General features: G+C 38.1%; 1 protein-coding gene across 1 annotated transcript in view; it reads right to left on the bottom strand.

Annotated features, from left to right (window-relative positions):
• The window catches only part of ush2a (Usher syndrome 2A (autosomal recessive, mild)), a 350,667-nt gene that overhangs the window by 9,568 nt on the left and 325,671 nt on the right, over positions 1-15,428 (bottom strand). Inside the window, exons 61-69 of the mRNA XM_052145082.1 lie at positions 14,449-14,676; positions 12,850-14,369; positions 9,910-10,231; positions 4,632-4,838; positions 4,298-4,536; positions 3,348-3,565; positions 2,978-3,154; positions 2,729-2,812; positions 770-1,005 (exon numbers count right to left, since the gene is read on the bottom strand). Coding sequence (XP_052001042.1) covers positions 770-1,005; positions 2,729-2,812; positions 2,978-3,154; positions 3,348-3,565; positions 4,298-4,536; positions 4,632-4,838; positions 9,910-10,231; positions 12,850-14,369; positions 14,449-14,676 — 3,231 coding nt within the window. The remainder of the gene's footprint in view (positions 1-769; positions 1,006-2,728; positions 2,813-2,977; positions 3,155-3,347; positions 3,566-4,297; positions 4,537-4,631; positions 4,839-9,909; positions 10,232-12,849; positions 14,370-14,448; positions 14,677-15,428) is intronic.

The raw sequence follows: 15,428 nt of genomic DNA, 5'->3' as shown, positions 1-15,428 counted from the left end.
GCTGATAAAAAACATGGATAAATGAGCATTGTTAAAAGCAACTTTGTAGAAATGAACAGAGCCGCATTGATTAGACTGTCTGACTGATGGCCTATTACTTAAGGGTTGTTTCGGCTCATGAAACTCACCTGTGTTTGACCAGATTAATTTGTAAAACGTTACAATAAGGTTCTATTGGTTAACAATCTTAATTTATCAAAATATTATTGTTCATTGTCATTGCTTAGCATAATGCATTAATTTTAACATATACATCTTTTAATATAAAAATGTTTTTGTATGTGTTGAAATTAAAATCGAAATTGACATTAACCTAGATTTATAAATATTGTAAATTAATTTTCAGTTCCTCTTTATTAATGTAATTAATGTTAACAAATACAAACTTATTGTAAAATGTTACTTAACTATATTGTTTTGAATATTAACCTCTGCTTCAACATTTAGTTAATATTTGTATATTAATTTCTTAACATCTTATAACAAAGATTTTTTTTTTCAGTGTCCTATCATACAGCAGCAATAGCAAGAGTGTTAGTGTAAGTGTTAGCACTGCCTCTTCTGGATATTTGGAGAAAGTACATAATCCAGTTTTGAGTAAATTATTTCTTGAATGCAAGCATAATTTAAAAGAAAAATCTAGATATTTTGCATTCCAGCTATATAATTGTAATGTGTAGGCGACTGTTATTACATAGTTATAAGAAGAAAAGAAATAGCTAGCATTAGAATGCTTGTATACTGTATATCAAGATTCATGCTCTCTCACCAGATAGGAGTCATTAGGTGGATACTTGGTACTTCTCCTCTGAAGGGGCACTATTGGAGGTCTCTCTCTGATGAAGGGGGGTTTGTTCAGGGCTCTTCTAAGTAGCAGACCAATCAACAGAGCCAACAGCAGCAGTCCCAGAAAGGCCATGAGAATGATAAACCACAGCTCTGTGTAGAACCTGTATCCAACCCCATACAAACCTGTTTTACCTCCTGAATTGGACTCCACGGCATCTGTGGGGAATCGTTGAGATATGCAGATCAGACAAAACTATTAGAATATTTGCAGAATTTAATTTAAAGAGTCTGTCATCTACTAGCTTCTAATACGCCATTCATTAATTTTCATATTCACTCACAAGGTACTGCTATGTACTGTATGTTATGAATACTTTCGAAGGCTTCAGAATGCCTACAACACAATTTTAAATGTAAAACATAATTATGCATTTAGCTAGAAAAACAAATGACTGGCTGAGAACTGTTTGTGAAAACAACACCTGTAACAAAAACATTGAGACCTATTTTTATTTTGTTCCTTATATTTTCATTTTGGCCGATTAATACCAGGAATGTTTCTGAAAATATTAAGTAAAAACATAACAAAAGAAAGCAAAGCAAAGAAAAGTAAAAACAAACAAACAAACAAAAACCTTTTGCTTGCTAGCTCAACGTCTGAGGGTGCATTTTCCATGAAGGTAAAAGTTGTTAGAATTTGCAACACACAGTTTGCAACAAAACCATTTCATTTAATTTTATTTTATTTGTACATTGTGACTTTAACTATTATATTAGGGGAGACCGGAGTTGGTTGGCACACTTTTCATACTTCATTGAATATCTCTGGTGAAACAAATGTTAAGATACCCCAAGTAGGTGCAAATGAAAGCTTAAGATCTCAGGTAGAAAACAAACACCTTCAGTCAAAGTTATGTTGTGTATATGTGCCAACCAACCCCATGATCCACATGTTGTGGGGATGGTTGGCACAGTATTAAAACACTATAGTTTTAAGAGAGAAGCAACACACAGAAAAACAAACATTTTTGTCTTCTATCATTGTTATGAGTAATGATTTTGTAATTAATATGATTTAATTAATATGACTATGATTAATATATACAAACTTTAAGTTTGGAATTAATATTAACACTTTATACTTATATAAACTTGTATATATAAATCTTTACTTACACTTAAGTAAATGTATGTGTGTATGTGTAATAGGCCTAATAATAATAATAATAATATACATTATTTTATGTTGTATATGTGTGGATTTAGAGGTATTAAGTTGGTAAATATTGTATATGAAGGTTAGGAATTACCGAGTGTGGTAACCCACTAAAAAATCAATGTGCCAACCAACCCCTAAATCAATGTGCCAACCAACCATAAAATCAATGTGCCAACCGACCCCAAAATCAACCAACCACAGTTCACACTCTTTTGATAGATGATGTTAATCAATGTTAACTACAATGTATATATTTAAAAACAATTAGCAGATAAGTTTATTTTTGTTTTGACATACATCAAATGAAAAGTTGTCTTCACAATAACAGAATAAATGTACATTTAGATGCCTTGACAGAATCAATAAGTGTAGGTCAAGAAAGTGACTTTTGTAAAAAACATTTTTTTTTTATATTACCAGAAATGAACTCTGTGCCAAGCAGCCCCTGTTGCCCACCACACCAGTCTCCCCATTTACTTTACAATTCATAGTAAAATTACCAGCCAACTGGCATTTTATTTTCTTGACAAAGCCAGTTTTTACTTTTATTTGCTCTTGATTGGTGTTCATTTTGGACCCTGCAGAACATTGTTTGCTGCATTATAAGCACTTTGATGTAGACTGTAAGTAACAGCTCTCCTCAGACAGAGTGGAGACACTGCCCAATTTCTTCATAATAATGAGGAGTCACCTTCACCTGCCAGGCCTGAGGAAACATACCTACACCAGTGGCTGTGTTGTATTTAATGACAGGGGAGCTGGCACTGCCGCTGTCTGTGGTGCAGGTAACCTGAAAGACAAATGCTGAAGAGAGGAAGCAGAGGTTGGAGATGAGGAGGGAGGGGGACAATGACAGAGAATCAATGAGTTTCAGAATAAGAGAGAAAGCAATTCAGATTTTGAAACAGCTGTGTGACAACAATTGTGACCAAAACAGAGCTTGAGAAAATTTTAACTGTGCAGTCATACTTTTGTCAGAGGTGCGTGGGATATGTAGTGAGCTGTGGAAGCCGCTGTAGATGCGCAGGTTGTTCTCGGTGAGAGTGTATTCTCTCAAAGGCCCGTTCAGAGAGAAAGAGCCACTCCAGTCCAATATCACTGTGGTGAGGTTACTGTGCACCACAAATGGCTCCTTATACTGAGGTTCTATAAGAAAACAGTAAGAGAGCAGACGTGTCATATTATTCTGAAGTATATAGTAAAAGATTTTAAGGAATTTCACATGATGAACGTTAATGACAAGTCCACATTATAATTTAATAACTATACAGTAAACAGTTGATCGGGTACGTGTGAGAAGAGTAAGATAACATGTGAGAGAGAGAGAGAGAGTCCTTACGCTCTTTGAGTGTGGTGATGGAGACCCAGTCGGACACAGTGCTTCCCATGTTATTGTAAGAGACCACACAAAGCTCATAGTTGGCATAGGGTACTAGGCCTGTTATGTTAAAGCTCTGCCCCATCCCAAAGAACTTGATTTCTGCAGGGCCAATGGCACAGGGTACCGAGACAGGCTGCAGTGTCCGAGGACAGGCTAACCGTGCATGGAGTTCACAACTACATTGATGGGATTGGAAAAGACATACATTTATGATATAGCACTGCCTTAGTAAATACTGAACTTTTAATAATGTTGAGAAAAAATCTAAACCAATATCAGTATAAAAATATGACATTAATCATTTTGTGGTAAAATATAAATTATGTCCAGCCATTATTTTCTTCCCTTAAAGCTGCAGTGTCATATTAGCACCACTAGTGGTATTGAATGGAACTGGAAAAATAATGACTGTTTTAAAACTGGTTTCCCAAAAACACCCTTGACTTCCAATGGTTGATAGTAAAATAACAGTCTGGCCCAAACTGAGCCAATGTTGCTATATAGACTTATGTCTGAACAAAACAAAAATGGGCTTTTCCCAATTAGAAGGTGTTTTCAAACCATTGAGATTCCTAAACTATTCTTACATTGAATAGTTTACATCCCGGTTTGAAAACACCCACAGATTTGAAAACAGTCATTATTGTTCCGCAGAGATGTATATTTGCTATATTGGGTTAGTCAGGATGCTCAACAATAGACAGAGCAATGTTCTGATCGCTTCATAGAGCCACAGTGTTTGCACTCATCTGTGCACATTAAACTGGGATAGGAGAAAGTATTTTAATGTAAAAAAATACACACTTCACTATTAACCATTAATATTGAATTATATCACTGATTCAGAATCAGAGTTATCTATTATGATAACATTTAATTTATTTATGCTTATGCTGTGAGGTCTTTACCTCTCAATGATGCCATTTGGCTGAAGTGGCAAGTCCCACTCCACAAGAGCTGAGCGAGAGGTGAGGGCGACAGGACGGGGTGGGGGCTGCTGGGCTGGAACAGAGGCCTGGGTGCGGAGCTCACTCAATGGGCCTCTGCTGCAGCACAGGAAACAGGTGCAGGCCTCCACGCCAACAGAGTACACTGTGAAGGGTGTAAGACCGTGAAGTGTCTGCTGGTGGGATGTCCCCTCAGACAACTTAACGATAGAGGAGAGAGTTCCAAATTAGTTCTATGTAATCTTGGTTGTTTGTATAAAAACACTGTATCTTTAGGAAGGAGTATATTGTGTACCATCTGGTATGATTCCTTGTTCTGTGTGAAGACTCTGTAGAGACTGACAATCCCATTTGGCTTGGTGGGTGGGCTGATGTACACCATAACTGAGGTGGCATGGATATGCAGGAATTTGGGGGGGCTCACCCCCTCTGGTGGAGCTGGACCTGTGCGACCTTGAGCCCAGGGGCTTCCGGTATGACCTGCTGAGTTTACGGCACACACCTATATTGATATACAAAATAACATTACAAGATATAATTCACAACACTTTAAATCAGATATTTAATCTCTAAAGATGTTTTAAAGATTTCCTGTTTCATTGGCATGCCTAAAAATAAAGGCTTATAACTCTACAACAACAAAAAAATCAAAAACAAATAAGAAAAAACCCCAAAGAGGGTCAATTCTTGATATAATTATAAAGGAAATTTTTCAATGATATAGATTATGATAAATTCTGAGACTCTCAGCCTAAGAAACTGCTGAAAAATCACAAAGATACTTGAGCCATAAATTCGTTTTTTCTCTTATTTTTCTGATTTGACATTAAATATCTCAGGGTGTAAATAAGGTAGCTCCGAAAAACTGCTTTTGTTTAGTTCCCAATCATTTTATTTGTAACTTAGTAAAGTTTTGTGTTGTCACAACAAAGCAATCAAAAGCCTTACAAAAATAATTTATCCAAGTGTTCAAAAGCCTCTTCAAACAAATAAAACATAATAATTTTACATAAGATCTAAGCGTTCAGAAATGAGTAACGAGACCTCATTCAGTTCCATTCGGTGTCATTTGAGCCATCACTGAGTTTGTGTTATGTACTTGGCGCCATCTCCTGGTGGCCATATGTAATTACAGTGAATGATCCTCTCTGCCAATATTTAGATGACTGGTTGCAGGGATCTGAATCTTAATACAATTGGTTTAGTATTCCATGATGCTGGACAATGTACTACATCATTTCAGGTGAAGTCATCTTCGTGTGGATAATCAAATGATCTATGCTTCTGATAACGTTGTGCACAGGCTCATTTTAACGGGAATCATAAACCACGTCAGAATGCGAAAAACTGTTGGGGTTTATTATGCGACTGACTGTTTTCAATAGATATGTAATAGTGAGATATCTAAATAGCACTGCAGCACAATAGTGCAAGGCACAAAGTATAGGGTTTGGATTTCATTTTGTGTTTAATCATCATTTAATTTATGTATAATACCTTTGCATATTAATTTTCATCTAAATAAGGACTCTTCAGATTAAACACTATCAAACAGTTTGTTACAATACTCTACTGTACGCTAAAGCTGTTTGTGCATGGATAAGAGAGCATAGGTATGCATTTTAGGATGGAACCTCAGAATGCAAAGCTACAGGTGAGTACACATGTGGCCTCTCTCACACCTGCAGTCCAATATAAGTACAAAGCTGATACAGACACTGATTCTGCGATAGACAGAACGGAGACACGGCACCTTCCTCCTCTTAAAGAGGAGTCACCTTCACCTGATGAGCCGGCCTCTGGCGCCTTTTGCAAAAGGAAACTACCCCTCCAACTACTTGGATGAGTCAGTAGTCTTCCCAACTCTAAGCCCTGCAGTCATTAACAACATCAGCATCCATTACAGAATCACTCTGGTCTGAATCTACATGAAAATTACATTTCACCTTCATTAAGGAGTAGATGAACACATGGAAAGGTGAAGTAATCTTATTTACTAGACGAGCTGTTTGTATAATTACACGGGAAGAGCCGCAAAAGGTCAGGTGGGGTTGCAATTTGCATGAGTAAGTAATTTGTAGATTGTCAGTTGTAATAGCGCAGGCAGATGGATGTTTCTGTAGATAGGGTTAAATTAGCCTCAATAATAGCCAGTTACACCGTGATCAATCCAGATGATAGATCTAAGTGGCAATATGCAGGGACTGCAGGAGGCACCGGCTGATTTTACATTCCAATCCAAACTCTTTCCACTGCCAAAGTGACGACTAGATGTGTCGGAATGTAAGGGGGGTGAAAAAGGGGTCGTGGGGTGAAAGAAGAGAAGGAGGGGGTCACAAAAACAGCATCTTGTCACCCTAAGAGAGAAAAGATCAGTGTGCCGGGAAGACAGAAAGGAAGACAGAGAGTGACAGTTCATGTGTGCAGAAAAGCAGTGTTATGAATGAGCACAGGACAAAGAAGAGCGTTAACCTTATGTAAACGACTCCCTGATAAATCATTATGATCGCCTGATAAGAATTTTGTGAAAAGAGATATGGGCGCTATGCTTTAAAGTGGAGTCAGCCAGGACATCTTGGTGCCCTTGTATGAGGTGCAGACGTTTTATAGCTATTGGAGCTTTAATTAACACAAGAAAATAAAATGATTTCATGAGCGAGCTCTAATGGATGTGGGTGTACACTGCTAGGGCTGAATCTGCCCAGTGACAGGTCTTCATTGGCTATGGCCACGCCCCATGCCTTGGACACAGGGCCAAAAGTTCCCTTTTCTGTTATGAGCACTAGGCTAATTAAGATTTGACATTAAAGTGTCAATAAAATATGTAGCCTCTTAACATGGGATGGTTTTGATTTCACTGGGACACTCGTCCTTGTATAAGAACAAGGGAAATGAAACACAACAAAAAGGGAGATGGTCACTATGCCTTTATATTAGAACAAAAAACACTAAATATACTGGTAATCTTGTTCCTTTCCGACTCCTTGAAACCAGTAAATAGTTTAACACTTTGATTTCTCAACCAGGGGTTCTTGGAATGATTTAGATTTTTACTTTGTAAAAGATTTAAAACAGAAATCGTGACTTAAATATATTATGGCAGCTACAGGATGTTCATCATTCACATCTTGAAAGTAAATGAGGTATATGTCCTTATCTGTAAAATCTTAATTTGTGTGCCACAAAAGAAAGTCAAACGGGTATGTAACAGCATGAGGTTGAAATATCCCTTTAATAGAGTTAATGTTGCTGAATGATATCTTTCATAATAATTTATCTGAGTGACTATTTGCAAATAGGTGTAAATAGCACCTGCCACACAGCGCTGCTAATTGCACTCCAAAAGTCTGGTGAAATAACAGAAATTGAAGACAAATTGTACCCACTAGTGGCGTTGCAGTGGCGTAGGTTTTAACATTGGTGTGGAAGTGATTTTTTCTTGGGGACGACCTGGGATTTAATCCGCCTTTGTACCAATATTTCCCATCCTGTTTCCACTCTTAATATTTCCTTTAATACTACTTATAATAATGAATAAAAATGAATATAAAGTTTCCTTGCAGCAATTTGGTCACAGTGAAGCACAGAAAGGTTCTTTTTGTCACAATGACAGCATGATGCACAGTGCAAATCAGACTAATACCTGCCTTTCATTTGTATACATTTCCTCTCGTAGTTTCCGATTGTGAAATGACTTTCAGGCTTGATAAATCACTTTGCGGGTTCAATTTGATTAGTTTGTATCTAAACCACCCTTTATCATACACATGTGGAAACACGTGTCTAAATAACATATTCATTTTGGGAAAGCACGCAAAACTTGCCAAGATGTTCTATTTTTTGCACATCTGAAAGACGCAGTCTTTAAAAGACTATGTTATCAGCTTGGACCTTTTTTTAGCATACTCTCAAGTTTGCACACTTTTATACATGCAAACCTTTAGTAAATCCTTAGTGTAGATTATTTTATTATTAATCATTATATTGTTTTCCTTAAGAACTGAACCCATAGCCTTGGCATTGCTAGTGCCATGCTCTACCAGTTTAGCTACAGGAACACACTAAAACATTTAATGGTATAAAGGAACACATGTCTGGTTTCTCGTTGTTCAAGGGATACTTGAGCTTATTAATGAGGCTGTAAGGGAACAAAAGACAAAAATGTTGGTAAACACTAGCTGAAATGTATCCTAAGTGGCTGTTCAGAGCGAATGTATTCTTGTGTTAAAAAACCCAGAGAGTGCAATGAACGGATCAGAATGATGCGTCTTGAGACCCGTTTTTTAAACCTGAAGTTCAAAACTTTTACATTTGAAACGCTGTCTTAAAACAAATGCGATCATGCCTGATACACTGAATAAACAGTGAGACATGTCAAAGACACGATTATGTTTTTAGTGTATGTCTAGTGTATGTAACACAGAAAAACTATTAAAAAACAGTGCAGACTGATGTAAAAAGCATGTTTATGTCCATAAGAACAGCACTTGTCACTGTAATTGGATCACAGTATAAGTAGACATATACATGCTTTGAATTATTACACACAAACTAATGTACACACATCAAGACACACACAATCCACTATAGTTTGCAACCTCCCCAGGGAGAGCCAATAGGCATTAAAAGGTCTTTCCAATACTTGTACATTTGGGAGGCCTAACAGCTAATTCAATGGCTTCGATCGTAATCGTCAGCATTCACAGAGGGCCAGATTAATGGCCTTGTCGCTTGTCCGTCACCACTCAGCTCCGCCCGCCAGCTGTCATAAATTACCGCTCATAAATAAGATGGAACAATCAGGCAAACTCTATCAATTTAGCACTGATCAGCCCACGCCTCTCAGGCCTGACAGTCAAATGCTAATGTTATTTTGTTGCAAAGGCTAGGCTGTCAATTAAGAAAGGCCTCGTAGGGGGACGGTGGTGTGATGAATATAGTGAGTTAGATTAAACGCCTGTCTGTGTGAACGAGAGAGTATAGATGAGCATAACATTTAACACAGCTGCAACACGTAATCGTGCTAATTTAATGTAGTTGGGGAGCAGTTTCTATGGCATATTTAATCATGTTTTGTTGCATGATTACACTAAATATTATGAATTTATATGTAACGGAGTATCACAATATGAATGACATTTTAGTCTTGAGATGTGTTTTAAAAACACCAAATTGACACCACGTCTTAAAAAACACTTATTAATAAGACACTGAAATAGCAGCGAGTCAAAGACATCAGACCAGCGAAGGTTTACAGTGAAAACCAATTGAAAAACAGCCTCAGTCACCATTCACTTTCATTATATAGGAAATAAATGCAAAGAAAGTGAAGAATGACTTTGGCCAATATTCTGCTTAGCATCTCCTTTTGTGTTCAATGATGGAAAGAAAGTCATGTGTTTGTAACAACATGAGGGTGAGTAAAGAATGACAGAATTATCATTTTTGGGTGAACTATCCTTTGTAAGTCTGTTCATAATTTGTGTATTGTTGTAAATTATGTATAAACATTTTAATTAAATGCACAAAGAGTGTAAATTGAACAAAACTGAAATCAGAAACAGCTGTGTGACCTGGTACTCGTAGGCTGTGTAGGGCAGAAGTCTGTCATCGTGGCAAGAGGTTGAGGAGTTGCGGTACACCAATGTAGATGCAGATCGGCTTTCTGTGTCTGAAACCTGTCTCCGGTACAGCTCATAGTACAGTAGTTTACCATTGGGCTCAGTTGGAGGAGACCAGGACAGCAGAAAGACAGTCTGTATGCCCTTAGTGTTGGTCTGTAGCTCCAGCAATGGAGCAGGTTGGCCAGTAGGTGGCGACTCAAGTGTCTGTATTGAAGACCAGTCACTCGCAGCACAGCCTAATAGGGTGCAGGCTTCCACCCTTACCTCATACCTATGACAAATACAGATAAACAATTGACATCAAACACTTTCTCTCAAAATATTAAAATGTACAATGTTTGTAATGCTATTACCCTCAATTAAAACAAAGTGCTTACACTATACATAAAATGTTCCTTCTTAATATGCTTGATCTGAAACAAATTATAATAGTTATATAATTTTTATAGTCTACTTGATACTTTATCAATATTTTGAAATGTAAATGATATATTTTTGTGCTTATTCTATTAAATGAGGGTGTTTTTTATTTTCCAAATTATGTGAAATATAAATATAAAAATATACTAAAACATAATGCTGCTATGCATTGGTCTGAGTGGTTCACAATCCCACTACAATCCCATGAATTGTATTAATCATAAAATTATTAATTTTGGGTGGCTGATTATGAGTACAGAAACAATATATTATACATTTATTGAAAAATATTCCAATATGTACAAATAGATAGGTAGGCACGAGTTTTGTTCGGATCCTTTTGTTCTACCATGGGTAATGTAGTTTTTTACCAGGAATTCCCCCATCAAACACAATTTTCTAATAATTAAGTTTATATTACGCAGACTGATGGCTTCAACAGAAGCATATACCATCAATGAACAACCTCAGACCTCACAGTAGGTCTGCCTTTAAAGGTTTATAAGTTATCGCTAAAAGTCAATTCGTCTATTGAATAAATGATTGGGTTTTTAATTACGGAACCAGACTGTCGCGCTTTATTGCTAGGGTGTTCTGTGTGGTGGCTAGGCTGTTGCTATGCAGTTGCCAGGATATTATGAATGGTTTATAGGTAGATATTTACTGGCCCAAGTCTATAGAGCCCACCCCAAATTCTCTGTAATATTCAGGTCCCTACATTTTCTGTAATATGTAACAAAATAGACAGTGAACAGTTGTCTCCTTCAGAAGGTCACTAGCAATGGACTGAAGGAGAAAAGTGAGAAACAAGAGGAGAGCAGGAGAATAAAGGGAAGGTCGTCTGAAAGAGGCAATGAGTGGCGAGTTGATAATGTTGATGAACCATTATCATCACCCCACTTATCTGGATTTCACTTCAACATACGTATACAGCTCCAGACTTTAGTCATTCCTCATCTGAGTACCTCCTCCTTGTGACCGCCTTTGTCTATGCCAAGGATGCAAACATTACAAAAGACTCAAGGTTGTCTCCTTCCCCGCTGACGATTTTGTCTCTCCCCCTCTCACTCTTTTTTCTTCTCTTATTAGGTATTATCAATGAATCTTTAGTACAGCAACTAGTAAAGGCTGACCAGCTGATGTTTATTATGGTTTGCATCTAGACATAGTTAACAGGTATTAAGGTGAAAAATATTTTAATTTGTATCAAATTGGTTGGTTTGAATCTACATCATCAAAAAGAAAAATATTTTCTTACATATAAATCACAATTTCATTGAATATCAAACTAGATTTTTTTATGTTTTCTGAAGAAAATGTAAGTGGTGCTTTCCAATGCAAAACTTGCCACCATGATGCTAAGGTGTAATTGGTGGTGGCGACGGTGTTGCTAGGTGGTTGCTATGATGTTCTGGATGATTGCTATGGCATTTCTAGGTGGCTGTTAGGATGTTTTTGGGTGGATGCTATATCTTTGCTAGGGTGCAAGTCATAGCAGCCCCTAGACTGCTGATACGGTGTTCTGGGTGGTTGCAACGATATTCTGGGTGGTTGCTTGTGTGTTCTAGGTGGTGGCCAATATGTTGTTTTGCAGATGCCAAGGTGTTCTTAGTGGTTGTTTGCAAGTTGCTAGGTGGTTGCTATGGTGTTATGGGTGGTTGCTATGTGGTTTCCTACAGGCACAAGTCAAAAGTGCCCCTAGATTGATAGGGGTTCTGAGTGGTTGTTAATGAGTTGCTACACAGTTGCTATGGTGTTTTAGGTGTTTGCTAGGGTATTGCTAGGTGATTGAAATTTTTGGGTGGTTGCAAGGGTCTGTTAGGTGGTTGCTGTGGAGTTTTTACTGATGCAGGTGCCTTCTTCAATGTTTATAAAGGTCAGTTCAAAACAAAACTGTCATGCTCATACTGATCCAACAAACACCAACAACCTTGCATCTTTACGTTTCATTGTTCACATTTGAAAACGAATGACAAGGAAGCGGTTGCGAATGAAGACAAGCATGCATGATTTAATATATAAATATTAGGTGCGTTAATTAAAAGTGATGTGTTTAATTTCAATTAATTAAAATTAAACACCTCATTGTCTCATTGTTTGCTGGAGATTGTTGGAAAATCTTACCAGACTGCTCCAAGACTCCCAGATTGAACATGTTGAATCGGTGAAAACAGACACCAACAAATGCCAACAGGGTGATCACACTGATCCGACAAATCCCAACAAGTGCTGGATTTAGGGATATTTTGCCATTTTTTGGGGCCGTGTGAATTGCCTTTTATACACCAAATCATAAATCTGTCCTCTTAAAAATGTAACAGCACACCTGTCATCAACAAGCTCCATGATTTCAGTTAGCATCTACTGATCAATCATCACTATTCTGTGAACAAAGCAATGTCTTGTCATTCTTTTGAAACTCACTGACACTGAAATAACAGTGTTACTGGTGCATGCTGGAATTATTACCTGTGGAAGGGCTTTAGTGCAGTGAGCGAGAAACTTTGGCTCTGAAATGCACTGTGGTGTGAAGCAAAGATGAAGTATTTCACATTTGGCTCAGCAGGGTCCCGCTTGTAAAGCGAGTAGCTGAGGATGACCCCATTTGGTCGAGCAGGGGGGTCCCACTTCACCATAATGCTGAATGGCCCCTCAGCCTGGAGTCTTGGGGGGGCAACACCAGAGGGCGCTGAAGGCTGAGTCCTGGCCACTGCAGACAGGCTGGTAGCTGCACCCTGACTGTTATTGGCAGAGATGATGTAACTGTACTCTACGCTGGGAAGTAAGGTGAAATCGTGGTAACGGGTGTCCATGCCAAAATATATGAGGCTCCCATTTCGATGGAGTTCGTACCCTGTGATTACTCCATTGGGCTTGATTGGTTCTCTCCAAGTGACCTCTACTGATTCTGGACCCGTGACTTTAAGAGTTGGGGCAGGCATTCCAGAGGGTGGGGCTTCACTGGTTTGTGCTGAGGTGGGTGAACTGTCAGTGCAGCCACCATTGGTGCATGCAGATAAGACAAGGTTGTAGGAAATGTGTGGTTGTAGATCTAAAACCTGAAAGCTCAACCGTTTTCCACGGTAGACCTCCTCGCCGTTGATTTTGAGAATATATACAGTGATCTCGCCATTCTGGAAGGATGGTACAGCCCATGACACATTCAGGGAATAGGAAGTGAGGTCAGACACAGTAGGCGGCTCCACGTTAGCAGGGGCAGCTTCTAATGTCCTGATCTGTGTTGGCTTGCTGGTAACACAGCCAGCCACAGTGCAAGCAATGACTGTGTAGCTGTAGAAAGTGTATGCAGTTAAATCCACATCAGTGTAGTTGAACACACTTGAATCGAAGCTGAAATGGAAGCCAACATTGTCCCTCTGAATCCTGTAGGTCAGAAGAACACCATTGGGCTCCAATGGAGGTGACCAAGAAACAAATAGTTCATTGGGTTTGCCTTCTATATGACTGAGAGTTGGAGGAGCCAATCCTCTTGGAGGAGCTTGCTTAGTGTGCACCACAAGCCAGGGGCTATCAGTATATCCTGCTGCATTTGAAGCACGAACACGAAACTTGTACCTGCTCCAGGGCAGTAGGCCAGACATATTGAAGGAGAAGTGGTTGGCTTGGGTGTTGTTCTCAATGAAAACAGTCTTTGCTCTCAAAGAATCATCTTCATCGCTCCGTACCCTGCCTTCTTCAAGACTTACAGCCAGAACTTTGTACAGCAGGATCCTGCCGTTGGGTTGAGCAGGTGAAGACCAGCGGAGCTCCACACTACGTGCATGGACCTGCTGTGCTGTAGGAGTTGGCTGAGAAGATGGGGGAGCCTCCTCAGTGGTTACTCTTTGAGGTGCGGTTCTCGTGCAGCCTGCTTCGGTGCAAGCTTCTAGAACGAGCGAGTATATGGTATAGGGTTCCAGACGTCGGAACAGGAACTGCCGTGCAAGACCACTGAACTCCCAGTTGTCCTCATTGAAGATGTTGTACATCTGTGGATATAACAGTGTTAATTGGAGGCAGAGGAGCTTGACATTGCAATGTTACCTTCATGAAGGTCAACATATATACCTTGATCATTCCATTTGGAAAAGCTGGTTCAGGCCACTCTAGCAGTAGAGCTCTACCATGTTCTCTCTTTTTCACAGTAAAGTTAGCCAGGCCGCTGGGAGAGGCTTCAAGAGTTTGAACAGTTGTCCAGGGACTGAACACCTGGCCTGCTCCATTCACTGCCTCTACACGCACATTGTATGTGATATATGGCTTCAACCCAAACACATGAGCCTGATTAACACTGCCCTAAAACACAAAACACAAAAGAACACACACATAGTTACAAACACTCAAAATACTACTATTACTACTGCTACTACTACTACTACTACTACTACTAATAAGTATTTTTTAATATTTATATTTGAACTATAATTAATATTAATTACATTAAATATATTTAATATGAATAAACAAATAAATAAATATAATAGTAAGAACTATTATAAATCTTATTATAATTAGCAACATTAATTATATTTGAATTATAAATAATATTAATTCTGTTAAATATAATATCAATACAAATAATAATCATCATAAACATATTTTTTATTAGTAAAACACATTTATATATCTATTTATAAATGTATCATTAAATACTTTATACATTATATTTTACAATATATGTTTAATGAATGGATTACTAATATCTAGATTAAGGATTACTAATATCTTGAAAAATATAAAATCATCACCATGTAATCACAATGATGCACAAAACTATATATATTGAATAAAATAACAAATTATATTCATGAAGAGGAATGCAACACATGGATTTATGTATAATCACAGTTTTGTGAATAGATGTTTGTTTTTACGAGCATCATTTTTTATTCCTGGCATAAAATGTCCAAATTACCACACGCACACAAAAAAAACACAAAAATAATTATCAGTAAATCTTAAACAGAAAACCTGACCCCCCACTATCCCTCTGCCGATTTTACACCCCAATCTATTACATCGCTGGGAGGCACTGGAGCATTTAAAAA

This window comes from Xyrauchen texanus, chromosome 16, assembly GCF_025860055.1.
Source record: "Xyrauchen texanus isolate HMW12.3.18 chromosome 16, RBS_HiC_50CHRs, whole genome shotgun sequence".
Lineage (NCBI taxonomy): Eukaryota > Metazoa > Chordata > Actinopteri > Cypriniformes > Catostomidae > Xyrauchen > Xyrauchen texanus.
The sequence above is the reverse complement of the archived record's forward strand: the minus strand, read 5'-3'. Positions and strand labels throughout refer to the sequence as shown.